At 30.3% G+C, this 26,663-nt stretch overlaps 1 protein-coding gene across 3 annotated transcripts; it reads right to left on the bottom strand.

Annotated features, from left to right (window-relative positions):
- Positions 1-1,548: 1,548 nt before the first annotated feature.
- Positions 1,549-26,663, bottom strand: LOC147073395 (AP-1 complex subunit sigma-2-like). Of its 3 annotated transcripts, XR_015070431.1 has the most exons (6): positions 26,569-26,663; positions 24,990-25,168; positions 21,959-22,067; positions 21,141-21,278; positions 2,285-2,721; positions 1,549-2,217 (listed from the first exon to the last, which is right to left on the bottom strand). XR_015070431.1 is itself a non-coding variant. In XM_085945076.1 (5 exons), exons 1-5 carry the CDS (start codon positions 26,569-26,571, stop codon positions 2,677-2,679), a joined length of 474 nt encoding a protein of 157 aa, XP_085801202.1. In that variant the 5' UTR covers positions 26,572-26,663; the 3' UTR covers positions 1,549-2,676. The 3 variants fall into 3 exon arrangements, 2 of the variants coding, with proteins under 2 accessions (XP_085801202.1, XP_085801203.1); XM_085945076.1 differs by having other exon boundaries at positions 1,549-2,721; XM_085945077.1 differs by lacking the exons at positions 1,549-2,217; positions 2,285-2,721 and having other exon boundaries at positions 21,111-21,278.

The following is a 26,663-nucleotide window of genomic DNA, read 5'->3' as shown; positions in this document are numbered from 1 at the left end:
TGAGTTAAAAATTTGTTACCTGTTTATCCCCTGCGTCACAAATCATTCCATTATACCAGACTCCCTCCCGACCCTTAGGACGAGACGTCATATATGGACGACCCCTTTTAATTATTACAATTAAAAATAGTTCTTGTAATTTATAGTATGAAAAAACTCTTAAATACCTACATCGTAAAATCACGAAACAAAACTGAGTTTCTTCCCAAATACTAAATCATGAATTATGTCATAATTTTTTTTACAAATAAAATTTCAACATAATTATGTAAACAGGGGACAGATATATGAAATGATAGTCAAAAAAAAAAATCATGTAACCTACTTTAAAATTGCAATAAACATGACTGAGAATTTTAGTGGCAGGATGCCCATAATCTTTATCAGTATTCTCAAATAAGTACACATTTTAACATCCTATCTAAAAAGTTAAAGTGTATTCTAGAATAGGCCTGTTAAAACGCTGTCGAGCCAGAGGAATTGAAACTCAGATCGGAGAAACAATATTTTAGGCAAGCGTTAGGCGTTACAGTCATTGAACAAATTTAATATTCGTATATTCAAATGAATTAATGAATATTGGAAGTCAAGAGATACATTTTATTGAATATTTTGGCATTTTAATAATATTGCGTATCACAAAGAATTATTATTAATCTTATTCTATAATTAAGTATTTCTGGCTAATTATGGGTAACTTATTTTAAAAAGTTCCAAAAAGATAATATATGTATTTAGACATAGAAACAAATTTTTAACAGCAGGGTAAGTACCTACTATAAATTTCGACATTTTTTAATTTCCTGCATATAAATATACATTATTATAAATATTTTTTTTATGGCAGGGCAATACACAACATAAACTTGATGGTGAATTGAACTATTTATTACTGATTCATAAATTTCAGAGGTAAAGAGTTTAAAACAGTTATGTCTCACTGGACATGTTATATTATTATACAATAAACAATAAACTTCCACAAGCATATAATTTGAATTTTTTGTTTGTTGAAGTTTGGTCAAATAAAAATGTGGAATAGGTCAATCCACCACCAAGGTCAGGATAATAGAAATCCTAATTTTATAACAAATAATAATCAGCCTCAATCAATATTGACAGTACAGATAGCGGTAACAAAAAAGCAACTGTAAACCATTTAGCCATTTAAACTTCCAAAACAATTTAAAAAAAAAAACCTTAAAAATTACATAAAAAAAGGGAAACCTGCATATGACCTCGCAAACTGGAGGTTTTATTAACAGATTAATTTTACACTATGGTATTCATTCACTTTACGCATTGGGTTTTGGATAAAACAGCAACATTTTTCAGAGACAGTATTCGAACTGACAAACCACGGCTTGAGAGGCGGAGATTCTGTTTCTACTTCACTGCAGGTGTGCTTATGGTATTAAGTTACATAAAAATAATACTTGCTATCCTGTTTTAGGGTTAATAAAAAAAAAAATCGTCGGTAGTATTGCATGTATGCAACATTCCCTATAAGATTATTTTGTAGCTCGTCACCTCAATACTACAACTAGATAGCTTGATTTCCACTGTTTTTGAGATAGTTATTGAATATGATTCTACATTTCCTTCTCTACAAAATGATAAAATTAGGTAAGTCAGAAGTTAATGGGAACTGTATTAATTTTGTGTTTGAAAATATTAGATAACTTTAAAACCATAGATGCGTTAAATAAATAAAATAATATATCTTTTTTTTTTTTGAACATGTCCGATCCTAATAGGATCATATGGGCCTCCACAGAGTAGAGGTTTGTATTAACAGATTTTGTTTTTACGAGAAATGAATGTCAGCCACTTGCTCAACCTATTAGGTCCATACCCTGACTCACACACAAATTGAAAAACAATATGTGTACTTGCCAGACCTAGGATTCGAACCTGAGACCCACGGCGTGATAGTCCAACGCTTAGCCGGACTGCCACGCTGGGTGTCTATCTACAATATTTTTTCTTACAATTGAACATTAATTAATTGTTCCCAATTAGACAAGCACAATTTTCGATTTTTATTTTAAATAATAATTATAGTCTTGATTTATGTTAATCAAGTAAAGTTTAAATTTCATTTTCCCAACAATGACTAAATCAGAGTTATCTAGTTGTAGTATTGAGGTGACGATATGCAATGTTTCCTGTAGGTTTATATTTTATGTATGCGCAACTGTATAAAGTCCTTGTTTGGTTAATATATGTAAAAAACCAAAAACTGAAAAAACATAGTAATACTTTTAAACTTTCCAGTGGAGATCATTGTTTCTAACATTGTACTGAAAAAAAAATACATGTACCAATTTATATTTCAATTCACAAATTTTATTTAGGTTTTCAACTCTCAATTGACTCATGTGTGGTAATCAATTTCTAATGTGCTTTCCCTTAAAAGCTTCTGCCCTTAGTCAAAAATATGTAATAATTATTAATACTTCCTTGAGACTCAAGGTTTACAGCCGCTGTATAACGTTTTAAAAAATAATAATTCATGTTATCAAGGACGTTAAACTTTAAAACCAGTGTAAATAATAGCATTTAGATAAAAGAATGAAGTATGTCGTTTTCAATACTAGTGAAGTGTGATTCAGTATTCCGCAGGATGGGTAGTCGGTAAGAGCGGAAGATGTCCTGATGATTGAAGAGTTCCAGCTACAAGAGACCAATGTCCCTTAAGGCACCGTCAACAGCTTCATCCTGATGTAAGAAGATATATATAAATATTCATTTAGCTTGATTGTATCATATATCAATTTTAATAGTAAATTGTATCTTGTGTGAATATATTTTTAATACATAAATCGGAAAAGCCTCAAAACATACCTACCTATTAAAAAAAAAAATCTTGAATTCGAACATGTCTTTCGCTCATCAGGCAAGGGCTCTAAACTATTAGGCCACCAATTCAATTATCACGTTGCACTGTTTTAAATTCTGTCAAATATTGGCTACCTTTGTAATTTAAATCAAGGTTAAATCAAATTACCAGCTGATTCTGGGACTGGTTCAATGGGTCTGTTCTGTACATAAAGCGGCTATCGACAGTAGTTTATCATATTTATATATTGAGACAGTTAATTGTTACAATAAGTTAACCGTCTAAAGTTTAGACGGTTAACTGTCACAAAGTGCTATGTTTTAAAACCCCTCTTGGCTGTGTTAATTTTTAGAGCGAGATATACAGTTTTGACAGCTAACTTATTGTAACAATTATAATACTCAATACATAAATATGATATACCGTCAATAGCCACCTTGTGTATAGAATAGAATAGACCCACAAGCTTAATTTAGGAGTGTTCGAATTTCACTGGCTTTAATAGGTAGGTATGTTTCTGAGGTTATTCGAAGAAATGCATTATCAATGAAGAATGCAACATTCTCAAATCTTGTGTATATTCTTCAGTCTTGAATAAATGAGTAATGAAATTTTTTAACTACACCATTGTTACAAAACAAATACGTTGGAAGTGGTCATTTTCAGTATAATATTTCCACAGAATATTTTATTATCTGAAAAAGTTTATAGTTTGTTGGTTTAGTGGATGTCATTTAATCTTCAATGCATCCTATCTCCTTTATCATAAATCCTCCAACCCCTCAGGGCGTGATATCATATACGAATGACCCCTGTGGCAAAAAAATGTTTTGTTAAAATGTTTATTTTTTAGAGAATTTTTTTTTAATAATAAAAAACGCAAGTAAGTATTAAACTAGAGTGATTCAAACAATCTAGTATTTAATGAAAATATTCAAGTGGGTATATCAATATCCCATAAATTATAAATATTGACAAAAAATGCATATATTGACAACTGAATTCCACCCCCGCTTCGCTACATAGAGATAGAATTTCGAATGAGACCTTTGCCTGAGACTTATAGTATCAGCGGATGGTACAATTCGTGAACTACAAAAATGCTGTTTGCTGTCACTGTCAATTGCCTACATATTCACGGATCTAGTATATATTTTAGCTCGTTGCAGTGATGACAAATTGAATGATGAATAAAATACCTATAGGCTTTTATTAAAAAACGTCAGATTGTTATAGTTGCATTCCCTCTCTATAAATCAAGCTCAGTTATAGGTAGAGTTGACTCTCGATTTACCAAGATAGATGGCAAAATCTATTGCCTGGATAATCCAGAATATAAACGATAATATTCTTACCCAACTTGGTGCACGTGTACGTGTTGAAAGATGTAGATTACAATAAATTGCAATTGCAGGAAATGAGTCATCCATAAATGTATAATAATAATAGTGGATCACTTAGTATTTCTCAGTTGGGCCACCGCAAACATAAAATTTAATTCAAATACATTAATTAACCGGTTCTATGTCTTCAGCGAAGGCCGTGATCGACAGGCCGCACATACAAATTTTGCGAGTTATCTCATCCGATTTTAAACTCAAATTACTAGCCACTGTTGATTGATTTGCATAATCTAAAAAATGAAACACACAATGACATCCGTTTGAATAATTATGAAATACTAAGCCAAAAATTATCGGTATTACAGCGAGCTTCGCTCTACATTCAACGTGTGTTGTTAAAAGTCTGCAGCCTGTCAGATACTGCCATAGTAATATCGTAAGGCATAGAAAAAGTTAGGACTATTTTGCCAGCATAAAAGTTTTGTTTCATCACAGTTAATCCGCTGCCTGGTAATTAATATGACCACAGTAAATCGAGAATCAACTGTGTTTATAAAAAAAAATAGCTGGTTTCATGACTAGGATGTACTTGTCCATAATCCTGTGTCAAAGATTATACTTTAAACATTATAGAAAAAATTAAATAAACGTTAAATTTCATGCTTTCTGTTAATAAAAACCAAAAAAAAATGTTAATAAAAGCCTGACAAAAATTTCCACAGTAAAAATATTAATCTTTCCAGTAATTTTTAGTCTACAGATAAACTGTAGCTATTCAGTATCAATTAGTTGTTAAATAAAACCATTTTCAGTTTGACGTCTATGTATTTTTGCTTTATTTTGTTATTAGCCAATTTATAAATAGTGACTTTGTAATAAACCCATGTTTTCCTTAAGGCTTATACTTCAGTTGAGGCATGATCTAAAAAGATCGTGCCTAGGTGATGCGCGAAGTACGCAAATGATGCGTGCCGAACGAAATATAATTTGTCATAAAAATCCAACATGCGTGAAATTAATGTTATGTTTATTGTTATATTACTAATAATAATAGTATGTTCATTGACATGTTTTCTTTTTTAAGTACATACGTAAAGTTTTTTAGTCATCTTTACACGATTTAAGAATATTTTCATCCGACGCCATGACAAAACAAATCGACGTGTGGACACCTCGACTATGTCTCCGATTGGCGACTAGTGAGAAATTTCGTCGCACCTACTATTGAAAATTATTTGCCGTTTCACTGAAGTACGCTTTTAAGCCAGTCTATTAGAGTTTTGGAATTTAGAGAGGGGTAAAGTGTCGTCAATTAAGTAAGTTACTTTTAGAATCATGTCAACATGAAATTATCTCATTTAAAACCCATTTACCTTGTTGTACTTTTATGTACCGATACTCTTCGCCAAATAAAGGAATAATGAATAAAAACTATAAAAAGAATTCATTTATTGGTATGTTTACCTGACACTTCTTTATCTCTCAGCTCCAAAATTCGTCAGATGAAAAAAACTATAATTCTTTTGTAATAAAAATGAATTAGTAAGGCCCTTATTTATGTATCTTTACCTTCCTAATAATTTTTTGTTGTTGGTTTTAAATTGTCACATAATTAATATCGTCGCCTTGGTGGATAACTGACTATATTGAAATATTATTATTTACGGAAGCTGATTTCTTCGAAATTTTAAAATGTAAGATCAGTTTATCACCAAGGTGATGACATATTATTTGTAAAATTGCGAAATACCCATTGATGTTAATGTCCAAACTCCCTACTTTAAAGTTGAGTGTTAAAATGTTTATAGGGAAAAGGAAGTAAAAGGCGTCTACGACTACGTTGAAATTAAAACAGAGTTTTGATAAAACGCAACATTCCAGTATTATATATTTCAAAATAGAGATAGAAAACAAAAACACTATGAAAAAAGAACCACAATCAAAAACACATGCTGATAACTATTGAGACAAACATTTACCAAGAGACATTTGCATTATTTAGTAATTATATGAAATAAAGAAAGCAAGCAGTACGACACGTTTTGACAATACTGTACCCGTGACATTGTAAGCCTCAAACAAAATGAACATCATGAAACAACACAAGTATTCATGAGTAACAGGCCTCGAACATACAAACTCAACGCAACCGCAACTCATCAATTTTATCTACCATTCTAATTTAAGTGACATATACAAAGACATACAGAGTTGACGCAGCATGCTTGTCACTTTTGGTTAAAGTTACTGCTATTGCCATCTGTCAAATGTACAACACGATAAAGGCGGACGATCGTAATAACATAATCTTCCTATGCATTGATGAATACTTCCAATATTTCCTCTTACTGCTTAATTCGTCTGATGACTTTTTCTGGGTCTAAGATGATTTGGCACCGCGACAACTGGGCGCTACGCAATCGAATGAAAATAAATAGACGTTTGTGAATTATAGTTACTAAAATACTAAGGTATTTAATACTAGGTGAGAATTTAAATATGCACACGTAAAGAATGATTTAATTATGCATATGTTTAAGTTCCAACAAGAAGAGTTTTATTTTTATACAAAGCGTCAGGCATAATTCTCAATCCGCAATAAAAAAAACATTATATTAGAGCAAAATCAATTAAAACAACTTAGTAGATAGAATCTTATTAAACTTCCTCATCAAATCGTAATGAACGTCTATTTATTTCATTAATGAACGGTATTTCATTCGACAGTGCGGTGCCTACTTGTCCTGGTGTCCAGTTGTCCCAGTTCCATTTTCTTTAATGATATTTATACAATTTGAGTGACATTCAAGTTGATATAAACGTTTTGACTCTATGAATAAATCACATCTATATTCGAGATCGGAAAAGCACTTTTGTAGACTTTTTCTGCAATTAGATCAGAATTTCTGCAGTTAGGATCACGTCGAATGTCTGTGTGCATGTCACCATAGTATATTTAATTACTTTGATACAGAAATATATCAGAACCGCTATCAAATAATCCTGATAAAAATATCTGTTGAGACACATTAAATGCCCATATTATCGTCGGTGTTTTGTAAAAAGGGCGAATTAACCAAAATGCTACTTTACAGGAGGAGGATTTTTAACTTTTGACATTTATTTGTTTTTTACCTGTAGATGATTATAAATATCTAACAAGTTTATAATAAAGCTTAGAAAGAATATTGTCATTATAATAGGTATTATTATATAATATTTTAAAAGGCCTAATATGTCACATTTGCTTTTTATTTCGTAATTTTAATTAATTTAATTTTAGTCGATTATCGTTTTTAAGTACTATCCTGTGGAGATAAAAATTCGCTGTTTTTACACAACAAAGCTAGTGGGGGTACATATTGTATTTTCATTAAAATCTAGATTTCGCCAAAATGGTTGATTCGCCCTTTTTACAAAACACCGACGTTATGTAAGTCCAAAGATCAAAATGATAAAATTATATTGCAAAAATCTTAGATTGTACCTGCTTACAAAATACAAATAAAGTTATCTTTGTAATAATGTTATCTTTGAAATTTTTCATAAAATACATGCAACTTTGATTCTGATGTTTTTCATTAAGTCCAAACAATAACCATTTATCTCAATGTGAGCATATTGATACCAATATAAGTAAACACATGCAATGTTATATTATCGAAAAAACATTTAAAAATTGACAATAATTTTCTTGAAGGATATTCCATGTCAAAAAAACTATTTTATAATAATTTCTTTCAAAGATATTTTACAAAATAATATCTTGTACAGGTATTAATTAATATATATAAATAATGAGGATTCATTAAAAGAATCTTAGAACAAGATATAATTATCATGATCATTAAATTTGAATTAAGCTTCACATTTTTTGTATAATAAATCCTTTACTTTGGGGATTCAAATATATATTATAAAATAATACTAAGGAAAATGAAGAAATTTAACAATAACAAATTTAATTATATTATGTATGTAACGAAAATATATTATAATATAGTGAAACTTCTCTATTATATAATTGTGGCCTTGGTGGTCAAATGACCTATTCCACATATATTTAAAAAGAGATTTTATTTGGCCAAACACAAAAAACTTAACATTTTATAGTAGTGTAGAGATTGATGTCATGTTTTGATATTTATTAGTTGAAAAATATTATTATTCAAATGTAAAGACGTGTTGATTGATAACTTTTTAAACACTGTCTCTGAAATTTATTAGATCAGATCACTAAAGTGACATAATAAATACATGAGAACAATGAAATTAAAAATACCTTTCAATCATTTTGATATTTTTGTTCAACATGATTTCTTTAAAAAATAATAAAACGATCTTATATGTAATGAAGAACTTTCACTGTGGGTACTACATTAATATTTGGATTGTTCTGCCAATGGGTTTATAGCCCAAAATAGCTGTAAACATACATAACTCAAATAGAATTAAAAAAAACTTTGTTTCAAAATCATAAAAATATTGTTATCACTTTTAATTAATAGGTACTCAACGTTCCAGGTACATTTTTCAAAAATGAATGAATGATGGGTTAAAGCGTCAATGAGATTGAGCTACTTTACGAGCTGCTTGTTGGCGAATTTACAATCTGCCTGTAAAGTCGCCCAGTGTCATCATCGAACAAGCTAACAAGCAGATTGTAAACAATCTACCGATAAAAGTTGAAAGCCGGTCAACTTTACACGCTGTCTGCGCAGTAGAGCGTAGTAGCGACCTCCCGGTAAAAAAACGAACTGCGTTCTGTCAAAATAGTCGCTGTCTTGTGGCTTTTCAGCGAATGGAAAGTTTTGTGTGTCATCATCACAATTGCAATAGCTGAATCGCCCGCTTTTAAATTCGCCAACAAACAGCTTATAAAGTAACTCAATGTCGTTGACGCATAACATTCAATGGTTAAAAAAACAGGTAATTTAAAAATTAATTATAATTTGTACAAACAGTATAAAATGTACTCTCTGTTTAATTATTATTCATTTAGGTAAGTATATTTAATTTGACACGTCATATTAGTAAATTAAATAGGTTGTCATTTTTTATAGAAAAAAAAATTGTATTTGGACAATAACAAACATTAAAAAATATCTTAATTTTATGAAAACAATGTTTTTACAGTTGAGAAGAGCGGGTATAGAAATGATGTCCAAGTAAAATTGCAGCATACTATTGTGACGGTGTTTTTTGAATGCTTCATCCATTCTTTACCGTGTAACCAAAAATCATTTATATTTGATTTGTCCAATATGTATAATAATAACATACTGATACACATTTCTCAAAACTGTGATTTAGTACTTACGCCATTCTTCAACCCGACTCCTCAATTATAATATTTATTTTAAATGTATATAGTCATAGAAAAGTATAAAATGTAGTTACTTATGGAATTTCAATTTAAATAAAATATGTATTTTTTTACTGGATAAAACAAATCAACAGAAAATTTATTTAATTATTATTCCAAAGCAATATTAATATTAAATGCGGTTTATAATTTTTTTATAAGGGATTGTTTTATAGGTACATGATACTGATTTAAAGGCACCATACATTCAATGTTTTAAGCATAAAGGTGTTTTTTTTACGAAATTAGTTATATTTAATTAAACATGTTATAAATTTAATAATTAATCCAATTGTTTTAATTTTGTATATTATGTGTCCTAATTAAACTTGCATTCAAGGAATTAAAGATAATATGAGAATATTATTTTACCCAAACCAATAAATGTCATCACACATTAAAAATTGAAGCAAAATAAAATAAACTATTATGTGGCTTGTAAATATATATTTTGTAAATATTTAGTTTGTAAATAAAGGTGGTAAAAATAGTATGGATTTTAAGGAACATGCGATGGCAATAGAATTATTCTAGAAATGGCGTCTGCAAATATTTCATTATAATTTAATATTGGGTCCAAAAATTTAATCAAACATTCCAACATTCAACTTCCAAACAAGACTCCAATCGGATTATTTAAATTTAATAACTATTTTATGGGTGAAAGCGGTAAGTATAAATACAGTTGACTCGGTAGATGGACAATGAAAATATTCAAAATAATTTTACTTTTTATTAAAAATATAATAAGAGACGACACTCGTACACTCCAATAAAACACAGGGTTCATGCAGGGGCTCCAGGTTTCATTGCCAGTGAGGTCACACATGTTATGTGTATGTGATTGTTTCACTTCTACACTGTTGTTTCATGGCCTCATGGCCTGTTGTAGTGTTAAAAAGAATATATAAATTTAAACATCATTTAGCATTTCTCGGTAAAATCATAAATAGAAAATTTAAATCTATTTTTTCCACCATATATATTGCTTCAAAATTTGTCTTTCAAAGTGCAAAAACAATGATAATGTTTAAAGTTTATTTACATCGACACAACCCAGGTAAATTGAGAGTCAACTATATGTTTATTTCGTATAGCGGCAGGTTGTTAATATTTGTCGAAACTGTAAGATTTAAAAGCATTAAATTATTCAGTCCAATTATTTTGGCAGCGTTTATTTCGGGTAACTTATAGAATGACTGGTTCGGGAACCATTTGTCAAAGCCAAAAGAACGCTACCGCATATTTGTAACAATACAAAGTTAAATATTGTGAAACAACGAATGTCCATTTCATAGATCGGTGGGTAATATTTTTACTGAAATAACTATTATGTAAAAACGCAGGTTTTATAAATTCCTCAGATTTTTAGTAATAAAAAAATTACACACACAACCTTACCCAAGACTTATTATTTTTAGAAAATAAATTGACATTATGATTGACAAAAAAATTGTAGAAATACAATTTCTGTAATTACCAACAGAACAGCTGCCTATATACAATTCATTATTTTTTATAGTAGGTACATAATAATTAGATTTATTATTTATTAAAAAAAAAATGATTTTATTCAAAAATTGTATTTTTGATTATTAGGTAGGTACTTAAAAAAATGTCAAATATTATAAGAAAAATGTCTTCAAAAATTTTGACTATTCATTCTTGCTTTTATCACAAATGGAGAGATGAAAAATCTTTTATCAATAATTAAATTATTTATTTATTATAACTAAAAAATTATAATGTAATATTATTATAGTTAATAGTCAGTACAAAAATGGTAATACTTTGTGGACAAAAGAATAGGAGGCTACTTAATGTCTCCAGTCAAAAGAAATAATAACAATGGTTATAAATAATAGTAGATATACCACGGATTATAACTGTGTAACTAAAAGTATTATGAAAAAAAAAACAATTGATACTTCTTTGACATCAATATAACTTATTACTATGTGTAAACACTAAAATTAACAAATGATAATAATATAATAAAGAAGATGAAACCCCCCATACACCTCATAATAAAATGTTTTATTTGTTAGGTTATAATTACAATAATATGAAAAGTTTAAAAAACAAAATAATGCTAATTATGTAACTATGTAACAATTAAATAAACCACCAACAAAATAATACAAAGGATTCAATTCACATAGTAATCGTACCTAATATTTTAAGAACTAATTAAAATAAGTACCGTCGTTTCCATTGCAAAATATGCGTTTTTGACATTTTTGTATAATTAAAACCGCGAAAATCGCCTTTATGCAGATGCAAAATAACACAATTTACAAAAATTGCATTTTTGTTGAAATTATGAAAACCTTTTTTGAATTGATTCAAGTGCCATACATTTTTTAAACTGTTTATGCTCCCCTGAGAAACTTGAGATTTTGCAGATATACAATTTTGCAATGGAAACGACGATACTCAGTTATTATACACATTAAAACCTCGATTATCCAGATTCAGGATGAACGGTGACTTTTTCAAAGAATGGCACCATTTTTATTTTTACAGATAATTTTCTGGATTAATCTTTATTATTGGCAATCAAATAATCGAAGTTCTACCATAATAATTTTGTCTATAAATCAGTCGAATGTAAAATTTATTGCTTTAATTTTCCGTTTTAAAATACTATGTGAAATCAAATCTTTTAAATAACATTATTTAACAGATAAATACAGCAATTATAAATTTTTGTTATTAAACAATTTTGTAATCGACAAATAAATAATATTTGTCAATAAAAATGGAATGTTGTTTATTCAAATCTAGGAATGAAATATTTATTACTATGTTTCATCGTACACACACATTATGTCAGAAAAGACATTATTAAATGTATCTAAAAAACTTGTAACAGCCAAAATACAAAGCTCTTTGCATTTAGGGCACTTTGATACCAGTCCTATAGTTTATATCATACACAAATATTAATTATTTTTTCCGGCATTTTATTAAAGTCCTATTTTTTTCGTACACATTAAAATGTGTTCGACAAATTCAACAATAATTAAGGTAGTGAGGATTAAAGGGATCCAAGTTAAGTAGTGTTTTATAGGCACTTTTCACGAAAACAATTTTTAAATAATATCACGTTCAGACCAAGAACATCTGTATGCGAACAGCGTTTTCCACTCATGACAGAATACAAAAAAATGGTTAATTCATTTTTTTGTACAACACTTCAACGTTTTGTTAACTCTTGCGATCTGTGTAATCAGCACATCAAAATAATTTCACGTCTTAAGCAAACATGTTTTCAAATTCGAATGTCATTGTGAATTCATTGTTTTTGCTCTACTGAAAAGAACTCGTATACTAAAACTTTTCATACAAACTTAAACATGTGAATGTTTTCCTATCTTACGTACATAAATAACTATGTAACGGTGTGAAAACTATTCCAAACTGATTTTTTACTTATGTTACTCGTATCCCTTTAATCCTCAACCCCTCTATTAATTAGTTGGTTTCCTTTCGTTTCTTTAAACTATGCAAGGCAATGTTTTATAAATATAAAACCTATCTCCAGTTAGTAAAATAGTTTATTGACTAATACTTGAATTTGGCAAGAGATTTCAACACTTCAATACTCACATGTTGCGTTAAAATGCGAGTCAGATTAGTTGAATCTAGAATATATACAATATTGTTAAACTTAACTACTTGGCAAAGTGTGAGATCGCTCTTTGATGAAATGATATATTAAAACAAAAGATGTTAACGAAAAAATAGTTTCATGAAAAATTCACTACTGTAGAATGTGTTTAAAAAAAATAGTCATGAGTTCTAATATAAAATATCATCAAAGATAATCAGTCATTTAAGAATACAGTTTATAAAGTGAACACCGGGACTAAAATAAGAATAAAAAATAATGTGGAACCAGAAATATGCTTTTAAAGATGGTTGTCGGTATATTGTATGTCACACATTTTTGTAATCAAAAGCGTTTTGTCATCATCGAGACTTTTTTTTTTAAAAATGAAAGCATAACAATAAACATGAATAGTATAATGTGACATGTTAAATAATGTTTTCCATAATAAAAAATGAGTCGCAACTATAGTTGATAAGGTACCAATTCACAATTTGTTTTCTCAATCACTACGAGGTACTTGGATAACTAGGAGTTCTGTGAGAATTTGTAAAAGATTGCTAGAAACTACAACTTGAAACCGTTCAACAGATTGTCAGCCGGATGGGGGGGGGGGGGTTCTGAGATTTTAAAATGTTTCAAAAGCATTATATATACATAGAAAATAAACAATTTCATTTTACTTATTATTTATTTTCAAAATATGGCAATGTATATTATTTTTATTTAAATATACGTTATATAGCCATACCAATCGATGATACAATATTATTTTATTTCTACTATGACTCATTAAAATAATTTAAATAGGTGAATTTCCTAAACAACGCATAACTAGCAAGGGAAGTGGATTGATATATATATATTATTACATCGGTAAGTAATGACAACAACATGAAAAACAAGCGACATTTTTAAATATGATAAAATTATTGGATCTGTAATCATTATTAATACAGTGGAACCCCGATCTACCGTTCTCGCATAAATCGTTATTTTTGAAAGTCCCGCCAAACACCCATAAGAACAATGTTAAACAATCCCGCATTAAGGGCCCACATGCTCAGCGTAGGTCAAAATGGAGCTTTTATGGAATTTTCAGAGCAAAACCCTGGACATTCCTTAAACGTTCAAATATGCGCGATAACATGATCTTCCCTACTTCATTTATCACTGGTCAATTTATGGCTACGGCCGTATTTTGTAGCTTAGCCACTGGGAAATGCCAATAGAAATGGGGTATTTCAAAAAAATACTACCTTATTCTTAGGTCAATAATTATTATAAAGCAAACATTTTATTCATAGGATGTTTATCACATTTGAATGGCCAAAGACATAGCTTATAATCAGTATCTTTAGAATTATCTTGAAATGTGTTAATCGTGCCCATTTTTGAATAATAAAATGCCTAACTCTTGTCAAATTTGGGATCAAAAAGATTAAAATATTTTTTTTTATCGTAAATATGTCACTATATAATGTTAACATTAATTTTACTAATGGTTTTGTTAATGCGTTTAAAAATTAATAAATCTAAAAAATCTTAACACTACTTCACATGGACATACTGAAATATGACTATATTCTAAAACATTAGAGCGAGAGGTTTAAAAGAATACTATTTTATGTAATAAAAATACTTTATGCAGTCATCAAATGTTTAAAATAAATATAAAGGATAATAAGGCTTCAAAATTATATAAATAGATTATCTTCAACGTTTAAGGAATGTCCAGGGTTATGCTCTGAAAATACCATAAAAGCTCCATTTTGGCCTACGCTGAGCATGTGGGCCGTTAACCGTTCCCCGATTTATCGTTTTCCTAGATCTATCGTCTAAATATTATGGCCCTGTCACAAATATTATCCCGATTGACCGTTTTTGTTGAATATTTTTCATTTCGCTTTCGTAGAATACAGACTACAGAGAGATACATACAGACCTTTCAGTCGCATCGCTTTGTTTACAGACATCGGTGGGCGCTCAGGCTTGCCTCACATCTCGTATCAAAAAAATTTATAAGTCGCAACTAAAAAGCCCTCCATGAAGAAAACTAGAACTCTAGCTGAGAAACTGAAAATAATTCAAGACGTCAAAAAAAATCCTGCAGAAAATGAGTTTTTTTTATATATCCCCCATTTATAATTTTTTTTAGGGTCCCTTGAAAATCGTAGAATCGGGGTTTATCTGTATTTGTATGAACATAAGTGATAAGCGTCGCGTTTTATGTGTGAAAAAAATATTTCAAATCAACTGAACATATTCAGTTTATTGTCAAATTTTGGAGTTGATTATGTACGGCAGATATATTATAACAGACTGTTTAAGTGTGTATTGTTAATATTTTCATGTGAAATCATTATTTACCTACATCTAGCAGACAGTTTTTGTCACCATGGTACATACTGACAAACGGTATAAGAATGATTTTTTTGTGAGCAGATAAAATGTGCCTGTGTAAACAATTGGTAAAAAAGGTTCAAAAATAAATTATACTGTACCTAATACATTGATTATAAGACATGGTTTTTCCTATTTTGGTGTCTCTGTCGTCTTGTAATCGATGTCAAAGAATGGCTGATAAAAACAATACTTACCGGGAAAACGCAGAAATCAACGACTCTTAAATGTGATTCAGAAAAATCGGAAACTGAATCAAAAGAAGTTGTATACTATAACTTTTATCGTCGTAATGAAGATTTTATAATTTTATTATTTGTATTAAAAAAATGAGTGCGTGTCTTATAATCTGGGGTGTCTTATAATCAATGCATTATGGGAATATAATTTGTTATATAGGCATCAACAACCTAAAAATAAATGCATATTTCTGGAATAATCTACGTATATGAATATAGTGGGATCATTCTAAAATAAACAGGTCATGCTAAAGGGGGTGATAGACAGACGAGATAGTATCGTGAGCCATCGAACAAAAGTCAAAAGAGAGCTACGAACTTGGTAAATCATCAAGTATTGAGTCTGTAAATTGACCTATGGCTGCTCGCGAAACTCACTAGTCGGTTCATCAGGCCCTAACTACCGGCTACCACAAACAAAATGACCAAGCAGTCACTAAAAAAGAACCTTTATTGGTTTAGATTGTCTTTGAGATCCTTTTGTCAGGCGTGTGGTAAAACAGAGAAAAACAAGTGATAAAATTAGTAACATACATCAGAAAATATGGTATCATTGATTGTATTCACTAAAGGAATACTAGAACACGAATCAATCTTGAACCGGGTAATAAATTTGGCCTCCAATTGGCAATATTATTTTGCCTCGTATTTGGGGAATAGTTTGGTATACTTCTGGCAACTCTTCTTGCTTTAAGCGTGTAATTTAATAACAAAAAAAATAGTTTTTCTTCCCGAATTCGTATTGTATAAACCAAAAATGTAATGGTAAATGTATGTAAATGTTTTATATTTCATCTGTTGAATCCGTAGTTTGGCACTGTCTCTCTCCATCATTATTATGAAAATGAAAGCGACAATACATAGGTATTATATTTTTTATTCTTTACATATTTATACACGAATGGCAGAATGTCTCCTTCTGAAACTGTAGATTGTGTGTTCGAATCCTGTGTTTGGCGAATTTTGTTCAGTGTGTTTGAATCGAGAGTGTGAACCAAACTAACCAAATGGCTGACTGGCATTTCAAGTAAAAAAAAATTGAAGGTCTTTTTGACAGAATCCCGTTTGTCAAATTTATCCATTTCCAGGAGAAAAAACTTTCTCACAGGCATATTGTTTCATCCAGTTTTATTATCGTTTTAGTATTATTATGATTATCGTTTGATATGATTATTTTTAGTTTTTCGACACAATCCCAGAATTCATTGACAAGTGGGATTTTATCAGCAAACTGTTGTTTACAAGTGGTGTTTTGTCAGAATCAATGTTTTTTCATGGCGTTATATTCCGGACATGTGATATTTTATCAAAAATTTCTGAATATAGAAATATGCTCCCCAACGCCATCTACGAATCTGCATTATTAGTTAATTTGACTCAATTTTGACTCTGTCTCTGTCAAAAAGCCCTTCAATTGTTAAAGATACCCCTTCAGAAACACACACCAGATGATAATGATGATGTTCATAATAATGATATAGGGAGACAGCGAAGTACTGTCTCGCACTATCATTATCATGACATTATATCCTTTTTCCTATATATTTTCATAATCATGATGAAGAGAGACAGTGCTACATAGTAGTGATTCAATAGATTAATTTGATGGCGTTTGCATTCACAAATCAAGTAACGTTTTTCGGGAAAAATAATTATCTTTAATGAATTTGCTGTTTCTTTTAATAGACTTTAAAACCCTCTCCATGTAATATTAATATTTTTTTTTTTATTTGTGTTGAATATATTGCTTGTTTTGTTAATGCAAATCACAGTGTATCTATAATGATCACTTACGATCGGAATTACTTTCAAAAACAGCTATGAATCACTGATTTACAATAATAATTCATGGTTGTGATTTCGAAATAAATTCATTTTCCAAAATTACGTGCTTCCATCAACCAAAAGTTAGTTTGATGCGCGAAAAGATCGCCAGTGAAAAGAGATATAGGTGTAATAAATCTCGCCGCTAGTGAGTGCTGTATGTACAATAAACAGTGATATGAATTACAGTTTAAAATTAATGTTTATATCATGTATTTTGAGTGGTAGGGCGCGGCCAACTTGTGGTGATATTGCTAAGCCTCTTGGAAGTTTCAATAAGTATCGCCGATGCAGATCTATAGTGGACGGGCAGAGAAGGGCAAAATGGCGACATTAATCAGAGAGAAAGCTACGTGTGTCATAAAGCAAACCTAACGTCACATTTAAAATGGACATTTCCATCTGTACATAGGTATAGAGTCAAATGTCAGACACAGAATCATAAAAAATGGTCAAAGTCATGTTTATATTCTGTAATTACTTTTGTGGTTCCTGTAATGAGTTGGATGAATGAATGACATTTGTATCACTATCAGCTGTTTTAAAGCAGCCATTTTGAAATCAATCATTGCAAATTGATAATAATATGAGGCATCTATTTCCAAATACTACAGATATGTCCACATTTCAATATTTATCGTAAACGATATCTATGTGTTTTGAGCGTAATTTTAGATGATTGGATATGATTTTAGTTTATTTTTTCAAATGTAACAGATTTTTAAATTACAACAATATTTTTTTTATAATAATTAATGGTCTATCAACTCTTAATTCCAATTGTATATAATATAATTGTACAATTTCGATAAGCAAAAAATAATTTACGTTTAAGTTTATAGACCTTTTTTTTTCTTATGCTTTTTACAGGCTATAAATCAAAACATAGTGTGTGGGTATATCTTTTCTTTGATATGTGAACTGTGTAATCGGCTTTTCGAAATAGATACCTTATATGTTCAGTTTTGTACCAGATATTGCCTAATAGACCAGTTATTTTTATGAATACGTTTTGTAACCTCTCTAAAATACAAGAGATATGAACGATTTTATAAGATTTTAGATAGAAAATATTTGATATACGTGTAAATACGACACCTACAAATTTCTAGCAACATTTACCGCAATTCTATTTCTGACATTTGTATAAAAAAATACTTTACAGATAAGAGTGTCAGACGTGAATTAAAACAATGATACCACAATTGAAGGCATAGTTATTTCACACATAACACCAAGCAAACACACATTATGAAAACAATAAACAAAGGAGAGAGAAAATGTCTATTAAATATACATTTCATGTGTATTTTTGTAAACTAGGTAATCGTATTTTTGTAAAAATGACAATGAACCTGTATGTGGTATATTTGATTAGGCTTTGCGGAAATATGGCTATCTATCATATCAAGCTATTAAAATGCTTTCTATTTAAAAAAAGAATATTTTTATTACGTACATTGAAAAAAAAAATAAGGTAACATGCGCATTAAATATTATAAACTATAATATGATGTTTTATAAAATATTATTTTGTTATTAATGTGCTAGAATAAATATGACTAAGCGCGGTGAAGGCACAGTGGAATTTTTCATCAGCATATTACGTATATATATTATTTTAATAATTTTCTATAAAGCACATTGAATTCCTAATTATATTTTTCGAATACCCTATCATTATGTATTTCTTATACCCCATTTATCATAAAAACAAAATCAACACTACACAATAAATGAACTCTTAACGAAACATAAAAAACAACCTAATGTAATTTGAACTATAATTTTACTAAATCCGCTAACAAAGTTTTGATTGCCAGAAATATTATATTGCTTTTCATAGCGACTAGTAAATAGGTGGTATCAAAAGGTGTACCTACAAAAACACAATTTTCTCAGATGTTTTGGTAGTTAAGCCTTTTGACATCAAAAAATGGAGCCCATCTCTTTCATAGAACTCTTTTAGTCCACAATATGTTGAACAAAAAAAAATTACTTATCTAATGCAATTAAGTAGCATTTTTTTGCAAGCTGATTAAATCTGTTGAATTTTGTTTGAATAATTAAAAAAAAAATCACATGGAAGAAGTGCAAAAGCAACTGTTTCATTATTATTATTGTGCTGTTCATCGATCATTTGTTATGAACATTGTTTCAAACGTGTCAATTGAAATATTTGTGCAATAAAATACCTTGATTGATAAGTCAAAATGATGTACGTGACTATTTATAAATTTACAAGAGAGCAATGAGAATTATTTTTATTGGTCTTTTACACATTTTTTTTTACTAATGACAACCAAAAAACTTTTAAATTTAAACATGGAATTACTCATACTGACAGGACTTGTCAGCAGTTATATGTCTCATAAACCGTTTTGACTTATAAAGCTCAGTATTAATTAACATAAATAAATAAAGCTGTGCTTACAACTGTATTGGCTACCTACAGGAAATATTAATATAATTCTCTTTAGAATTAAGTATGCTTTCCATACTCAAATAATACCACTTTTTAAAGCGTGTAGGTAAATGGTATAGAAAGGATATATAGATTTAATTGAATTGTATGCAATAACATCCTTTCAATATTGTGTATATTATATTTATCATACCTAAAGATTTGTACGCACAGAGAAAAAAGTTGTCAACCTAATTAAATATCATAATTTATTACACAATAAATAATTATTATAATGGACTGTTGAACAATGTTGGCGATTTTTCTGTTGCCAACTCTGTCCACACAGCGAAAACACAGCGCAAGAGCTTCGTTTTTATTACTTTTTTCTGATATTTAATAAGCATGTCAAGCCTTGTAGGGCAATATTTAATGGCACATTATCCATAATAAATAAATCCAGATTATAATTAGATATTAGTAAAGCGAATAGATATTAAAAAACCTTTTTTAGTTTTTTGTTAGCACAGTATTAGTGAAGCTGTTATAAATTTGTTACAAACAATGATGTGAGTTACAAACAATTAAACAAAACGAGTGATGTTTACTTGAAAAATAAAACATAATATTTCAGTTATCCATTGTACAAGAGATATACCGAAGTTTGAAGGTTGGTTCTATGTTATCTCAATTATGAGATAAAACCTTTAGTCACTTGATATTCATGGTAAAACTATATGATTTTCTTTACTCAACCTTGTCAACTAAGTCAGTCTAACATTGGCCCACGATATTTTTTTTATTAAATTTAATTATAGGTACATAACCACATCAAATAATATCCAATATAATTGTTATGTTTGTATATATATAAATGGAGATAAGCCATTTTGAATTAATGTTAGACTGATAGACAAAAGCATCTACACTGATAGGATAATTTTATGTAAGAATTCTTACTACATAGTAATTAGAATTAATTTTAAAATGACAAGGCATTCAATAATTTAATATGACACGTAGATCAGGCACTAAGGATATGTTTTGAAAAAGACATGAATGAAAGAGATGATATGACTATAGCAGCTCGTTAGCGGGACTACTGACCTCCTGGAGCAGGTCTTGAGCCGCGATGGCTTTCAGCACGTTCTTCTTGGAAGTCTCTTGAAGTTCTCCGCCAATCACCAACTCGTCCAGGATGAAATATGCTTTCTCAAAGTTGAAGATTATATCTAGTTCGCAGACCTTCAATAATAATACAAAGGTAAAAAGTAAATAACTATGTTCTCTCCTACGCAGAGCAAAATATGGGCTTTCACAGAAGAATTAATTACCATTGATACTAAAAGGTAATAAAAATTCTTTATAATTCCTTAGTTTGAAGTAGACTTGAGTCCTATTGATTGGGCACTGCATCAGTTGAAGTACGACCTTATGGTAGAAAGAGATCAGAAGACATTCTTGAGAGTCCTTTATTTGAGGCTGTATGGATATTATGGCATTATCCGAATTCTCTTAAGTATACTTCGATACTGTAGTCTAAAAGTCAGAAGAGATCTATATTTGGCTACGTATTTTTTCTTACTTTATGGGGTATAAATCGAACCATTTTTGATAGGAATAACATGTGTCTTTGACACCTTACGATAACTAATCTTAGTAATCGGGGGCATCAGAAATTTGCAGCTCCCTGCCCAAGTCTGAATATAGTCGGCCTTGAAATACATTGATACGAATACGGTTAATTCAAAGATCCACTATAAAGTGTTTTTTTTTTTAATAATCTTTTTTAGAATTCAGGTCCTATCAATTTCTAATTAATGTGGTTTTACAGGATGTGAAGTTTTGTGAATGTGTTGTGTGAGCCTAATTGCCAGGTAAAAAAAAGGTAATTGTTACAGATGAGGTTAAAATCGGTTACTCACACTTCCAAAGTACTTATCGAGAAGTTCTACATATCGGTGAATGAGTTCTAATGTTAGTAATTCGTTATCACCTTGTTCAACCGCACAGCAAAAATATAGCGAGGCGTATCTGAGACAAATCAAAAAACAACATAGTTTAATGTATTATTAAAAAACAAAAAAAATAGGTTAAGTGTTAAAATAAATATTGATTATTTGTTACAAAACAAAGGATCAATAATTCTAGAAGCCAAGACATAATAAAATGGTTTTTAATTTTTTCCGTTTTACAGGTAGCTTAGTACCTATACAAAGACTTTTTCATGTCTTAAAAAATACCAATTAACGGGATGGGTAAGCATGTCATTCATCGCACAGCTACATGAAGTGAAGTCATATACCATGTAGTGAAATACATAAGGCACTGGCTTCTCAGACCAGGAGTTCATGATTCGATTCCCGGTGACGTGTTTCACTACTGTGATTGGTACCCTAAGAGCCTCCGCACACAAAGCCACCAAACACGGCCACTAGCGGTTGGGTCGAGCCACAAATGCCTGGGTCGAACCACCGGTGACAGCCACTATCTGAGTTCATTGAGAAAAAGGCAGACGTTTGTGAAAATGGATTCTCTGTTGCTAACACCAGGCACTATCGGAATATAAATCTGAACCGACATCCCAAATGACCGGACGATCTTGAACATCGGCTATAAAAATTTCCGTATCAAAATTTTCCATTACATCGAGTACACAATACATCGTCACTGTTCTGGCAGAAGACACTAATTTGAAAAAATGACATATTGAGTTAGTACCAAAATGTTCCTTATTTCAAATTTTACCGTCTGGAAACCTTCTTAATAAATAAACAGTCTTTATTTTAAAGTCATCCTTTTTAGGATTACTTAATAAACTCACATGATAGACCATTATTTCAAACTTTTTAACAACTTCAAAGTCAAATTACTCAAAACAAGTATTCTCCAGTTAGTGTGTTCTGCAGTGGCGAAGGGTGGAGGTAGGCTGTTAAGATCCGCCATAAACAGTGCACATTAAACTTTTTCAGACATACATATTTGTTTTCATTGAAATAAGACTACAATTTACAGATAGTGTTGGTTAGTTTTTAAAATAAAATTAAACCCTGAAAAACCAAGCCTTAATAGATAATAGTCAAAAAATACATGTCTATCCATAAAATATCTAAAATTATGCAATTAAATCATACATAACTTTGAATATTTTATAAATATAATAATATTTTTTATTTATTATAGTTTGGTTTAGGCAGAGCTTAATGAATTAAAAAAATTAACCAATAATATGTGTTATATGTATTTTTAATCCAACGAAAACAAATAACTATGAATGAAAGAGTGTGCATAATTTTGTCGTATTTCCCAAATTAGACTAAAATGATTATGGTTTCGTTTAAGTAGGGTTTAATTGATTTTGAAAAAACTAACTAACACCATCTGTAAATTGTAGTCTTAGTTCAATAAAAACAAATACATATGACTATAAAAGTTTAGTGTGCACTATTTATAGCGAATCTTAACAGCCTACCTCCACCCTTCGCCACTGGTGTTCTGCCAGAACAGAGACGACATAATACACTCACAACACACGCACTCGCCTTTCAACTCTCGGAGGTATGCCCGATTAAAATATTAATACCAATTCAAAGTTTGAAGAAAAGTCACCGAAGCACAGGAATTTATCATTGTGACTGTGCATCAGCGCATTGAAATTGCCTCAGTTATAATTTGGACGTTAGGTAATTATTGGGACATAAAAACGATAACTACTATATCTGTTTGTTATCTACACAAAAGGGAACCATCTACATTTATATATACTGAGTTACCAATAGTCTTGTGTTAATCAATGAACAATTATTTAACCAGTCGTTATAACATTATGCACAGAAGTCGAAAACAGAAATGCAAACATAAGAAACCATAGTCTCTTGACAGCTGGATAAAAGATTAGCATGCAATAATTATGTAATTATGTACATACATAATTATGGCAGATAATTAGAATAAGAATAAATAACATTTCCCAATCTTTTTTGATCAGAGAACCCCTTGAAATATTTTGTAAAATCTTAGGGAACCACTGACATATATTGTCAGGTGCAACAGGGTCATTTTTTTACTTTACGTTCAGCATTTTCTTTACAAAGAAACATGTTTTGTGTTAATAGCCAAGCTAAATCTTCAATTCGGTTCATTGTTTTATTACACGTGGAAATTTTAACTCATTTGAACTCTCACAGGTTGCTTGCTAGTCGCTGGTAAATAAAATTGGTTCTGATCATTATTACAATAATATGTGGATCAGTACAATACACGTATCTAGAATAGTTTGAAATCTTGTTTTAAAAATGGCTATTCAACGACAATAGATAATAACCACATGAACTTTCAAATTCAAACTAGTAATACTAATAAATACTTACTTTGAAGGTAAGAAATTTTTCAGTGCGAATTTTATGCATAAAATTAATTTCAATTACCTCATTAAGTACCTACTAAGAGAAAAATAAACTGTTTTGTTAATTCCATACATTACGAGATAGGGATGTCAACAGGTATTTACTTACTATTATATCATGGCTGTGGATGTATTAACGGCGATCTGCAGAACTACAAACACACCCTCTATTTAACATAGACATAATATACCAACCCCGGCTACGCTTCCATCCTTTACCTAAATACAGTGCTAAAAAGATCTGTCAACATTCCCAACTCATATATAAGTAAAACTGTAGAATTTACATAAGTCTGTTTCGCATCTTCACATGGTAATTGGGTCATTTAAATTTATTTGTCTTATGTGTAGTGGACCAAAACGAAAATGGAGTATTTGACTCGACGGCCTATAGACTTACGATCCCTGGGAGTAATCAGCTAGAGTAGGAGAGCGGAGGATGAGTCAGAGTTGAGGAGTCTTGAGTGCTTGAGGTGGCTAGGGTTTACCCGGGCTGTAGAAGCAGAGAAGAAGAAATAATTCCACCATTTAACCGATAAATGTTAAATTACCTTTTATATACGACTTTGACATCTTTCCATTCCAAAAAAGAGCACATTTTTGGTTTCCTCGCTAATACTGTTGTGATGAGCTCTCTGGTGATTTTCTTTTTTAGTTTATCGGGATGAGCCACGTACCACTTTTGTAACCGCAACTTTCCCTGGCGGCTGAATAATAACATAAACTGCATCTAAAAACACAACAAAGGATCAGCCATTTTGAAACAAGTTTAGAAACATGGGTAATGGCATAACACGTAATCGCCAACAACCGCACCCCGTAATAAGTCTGTTAAGATAGACATCACACTACGATGCGTTAACTGCTCCACCTGGGAGCAGGGTAAATATCCTACAGGTACCATACCAAGCAGATTTTAACAAATACATACATGCATAGTCTTTCAGAGAAAATGCGAGGTCTGGGACTTCTTTCACAATTTGATACTAAAGGTTAATCCAGACCGATATATTTCTGCCCATAAACATTACACAAAAACTGCTTAAATATCGTATATGTGGCTCTATTCTATACACAAGGCGTTACTGACGGTAGTTAATTATATATACAGCTAAGAGAGGGGCTGTTAAAACATAGCACTTTTTGACGGTTAACTTATTGTAACATTTAACCGCCTCAATACATAAATATGATAAACTATCGTCGACAGCCGCCTTGTATATAGAATAGACCTAATCAATTGTTTACAAATGTTCATGTTTCTTGTATTCCACTGCAGATGGAGAGCATGACAATGTGTGGTTTTGATTAAAGCGTTCAAATATATACAGTGTGGCCTGTCCAAACTACATTTTAATTTGTTTGTAATTTTCGCAGGTATGGAGATGACTTAGATTCAAAAAATTCCTTTTCACATGCATTTGTGTAGCAGTAAAAGTTTATAAGAATTATATAATTTGTTTTCAGGTAGATGTACCTATATTAGTTTGGACGTGTGCAACAAGTCATACAATGTCACGTGACACTTAGACCTTATGACACCATGCGTAATAGTGACTAAAACTGACATTTCCATTCTATCTATTAAAAGATTTGCCTTGGTTTTGAAACATATATGATAAATTGCCTTTAATGTATCTGTTATCTATAGCATTTTTATGAATAGGCATTGATTTGTAATAACAATATACACATAAGTATTGGTAGGTATACAGGTATTGAAATCTCTCAAAAAGGTGAGGTAAACTGAGATTAAACCTGTTCACGCGATTTCACAAGCTTTCAACAACAATAGTTAGGTAAGTTGGTACCTACGTACAGACATTGTCATGTAGGCAGAATATTATCATATTTTGTAACTGAAATTTGCAGTCATAAATGATCAGATACATTTAATAAACCTACCAAATATATAACTAAAATCAATTACATTTTCACTAGGTCTCTCTGACAGTTTTTAAACTACAATATTTTCTAAAATAAGTACATAATACTATGTAGAAATCCACTAGTGAATTCAGTAAACTGACAGTTATTATTGTTATTAATAAGTAAATGTTTTAAACATAGTAGATGTTTATGGATAACGAAAAACTACAAATATTTGTAATAATTTTGAGATAATCTTACCATATTGAAGGGTTGGAAATATTTCGTAAACTATAATAAATCTAATAGTAAAAATCGTCTCCTGGGGCGTCTATGAATCTATTGTCAGTGGTGAG

The sequence above is a fragment of the Rhyacophila brunnea genome, unplaced genomic scaffold, assembly GCF_057557595.1.
Source record: "Rhyacophila brunnea isolate RB1 unplaced genomic scaffold, BYU_Rbru_1.0 scaffold_18, whole genome shotgun sequence".
Classification (NCBI taxonomy): domain Eukaryota; kingdom Metazoa; phylum Arthropoda; class Insecta; order Trichoptera; family Rhyacophilidae; genus Rhyacophila; species Rhyacophila brunnea.
This window is presented reverse-complemented; position numbering and strand designations above follow the sequence as displayed.

What these genes read in the sequence shown, in the direction of transcription:
- LOC147073395 (XM_085945076.1), bottom strand. An exon ending in GTCAAAGTCGTATATAAAAG is followed by an intron (nt 22,068 to 24,989) that starts GTAATTTAACAT and finishes GATTTGTCTCAG; the next exon opens with ATACGCCTCGCTATATTTTT. An exon ending in CTCAAGACCTGCTCCAGGAG is followed by an intron (nt 2,722 to 21,140) that starts GTCAGTAGTCCC and finishes TTCTTACATCAG; the next exon opens with GATGAAGCTGTTGACGGTGC.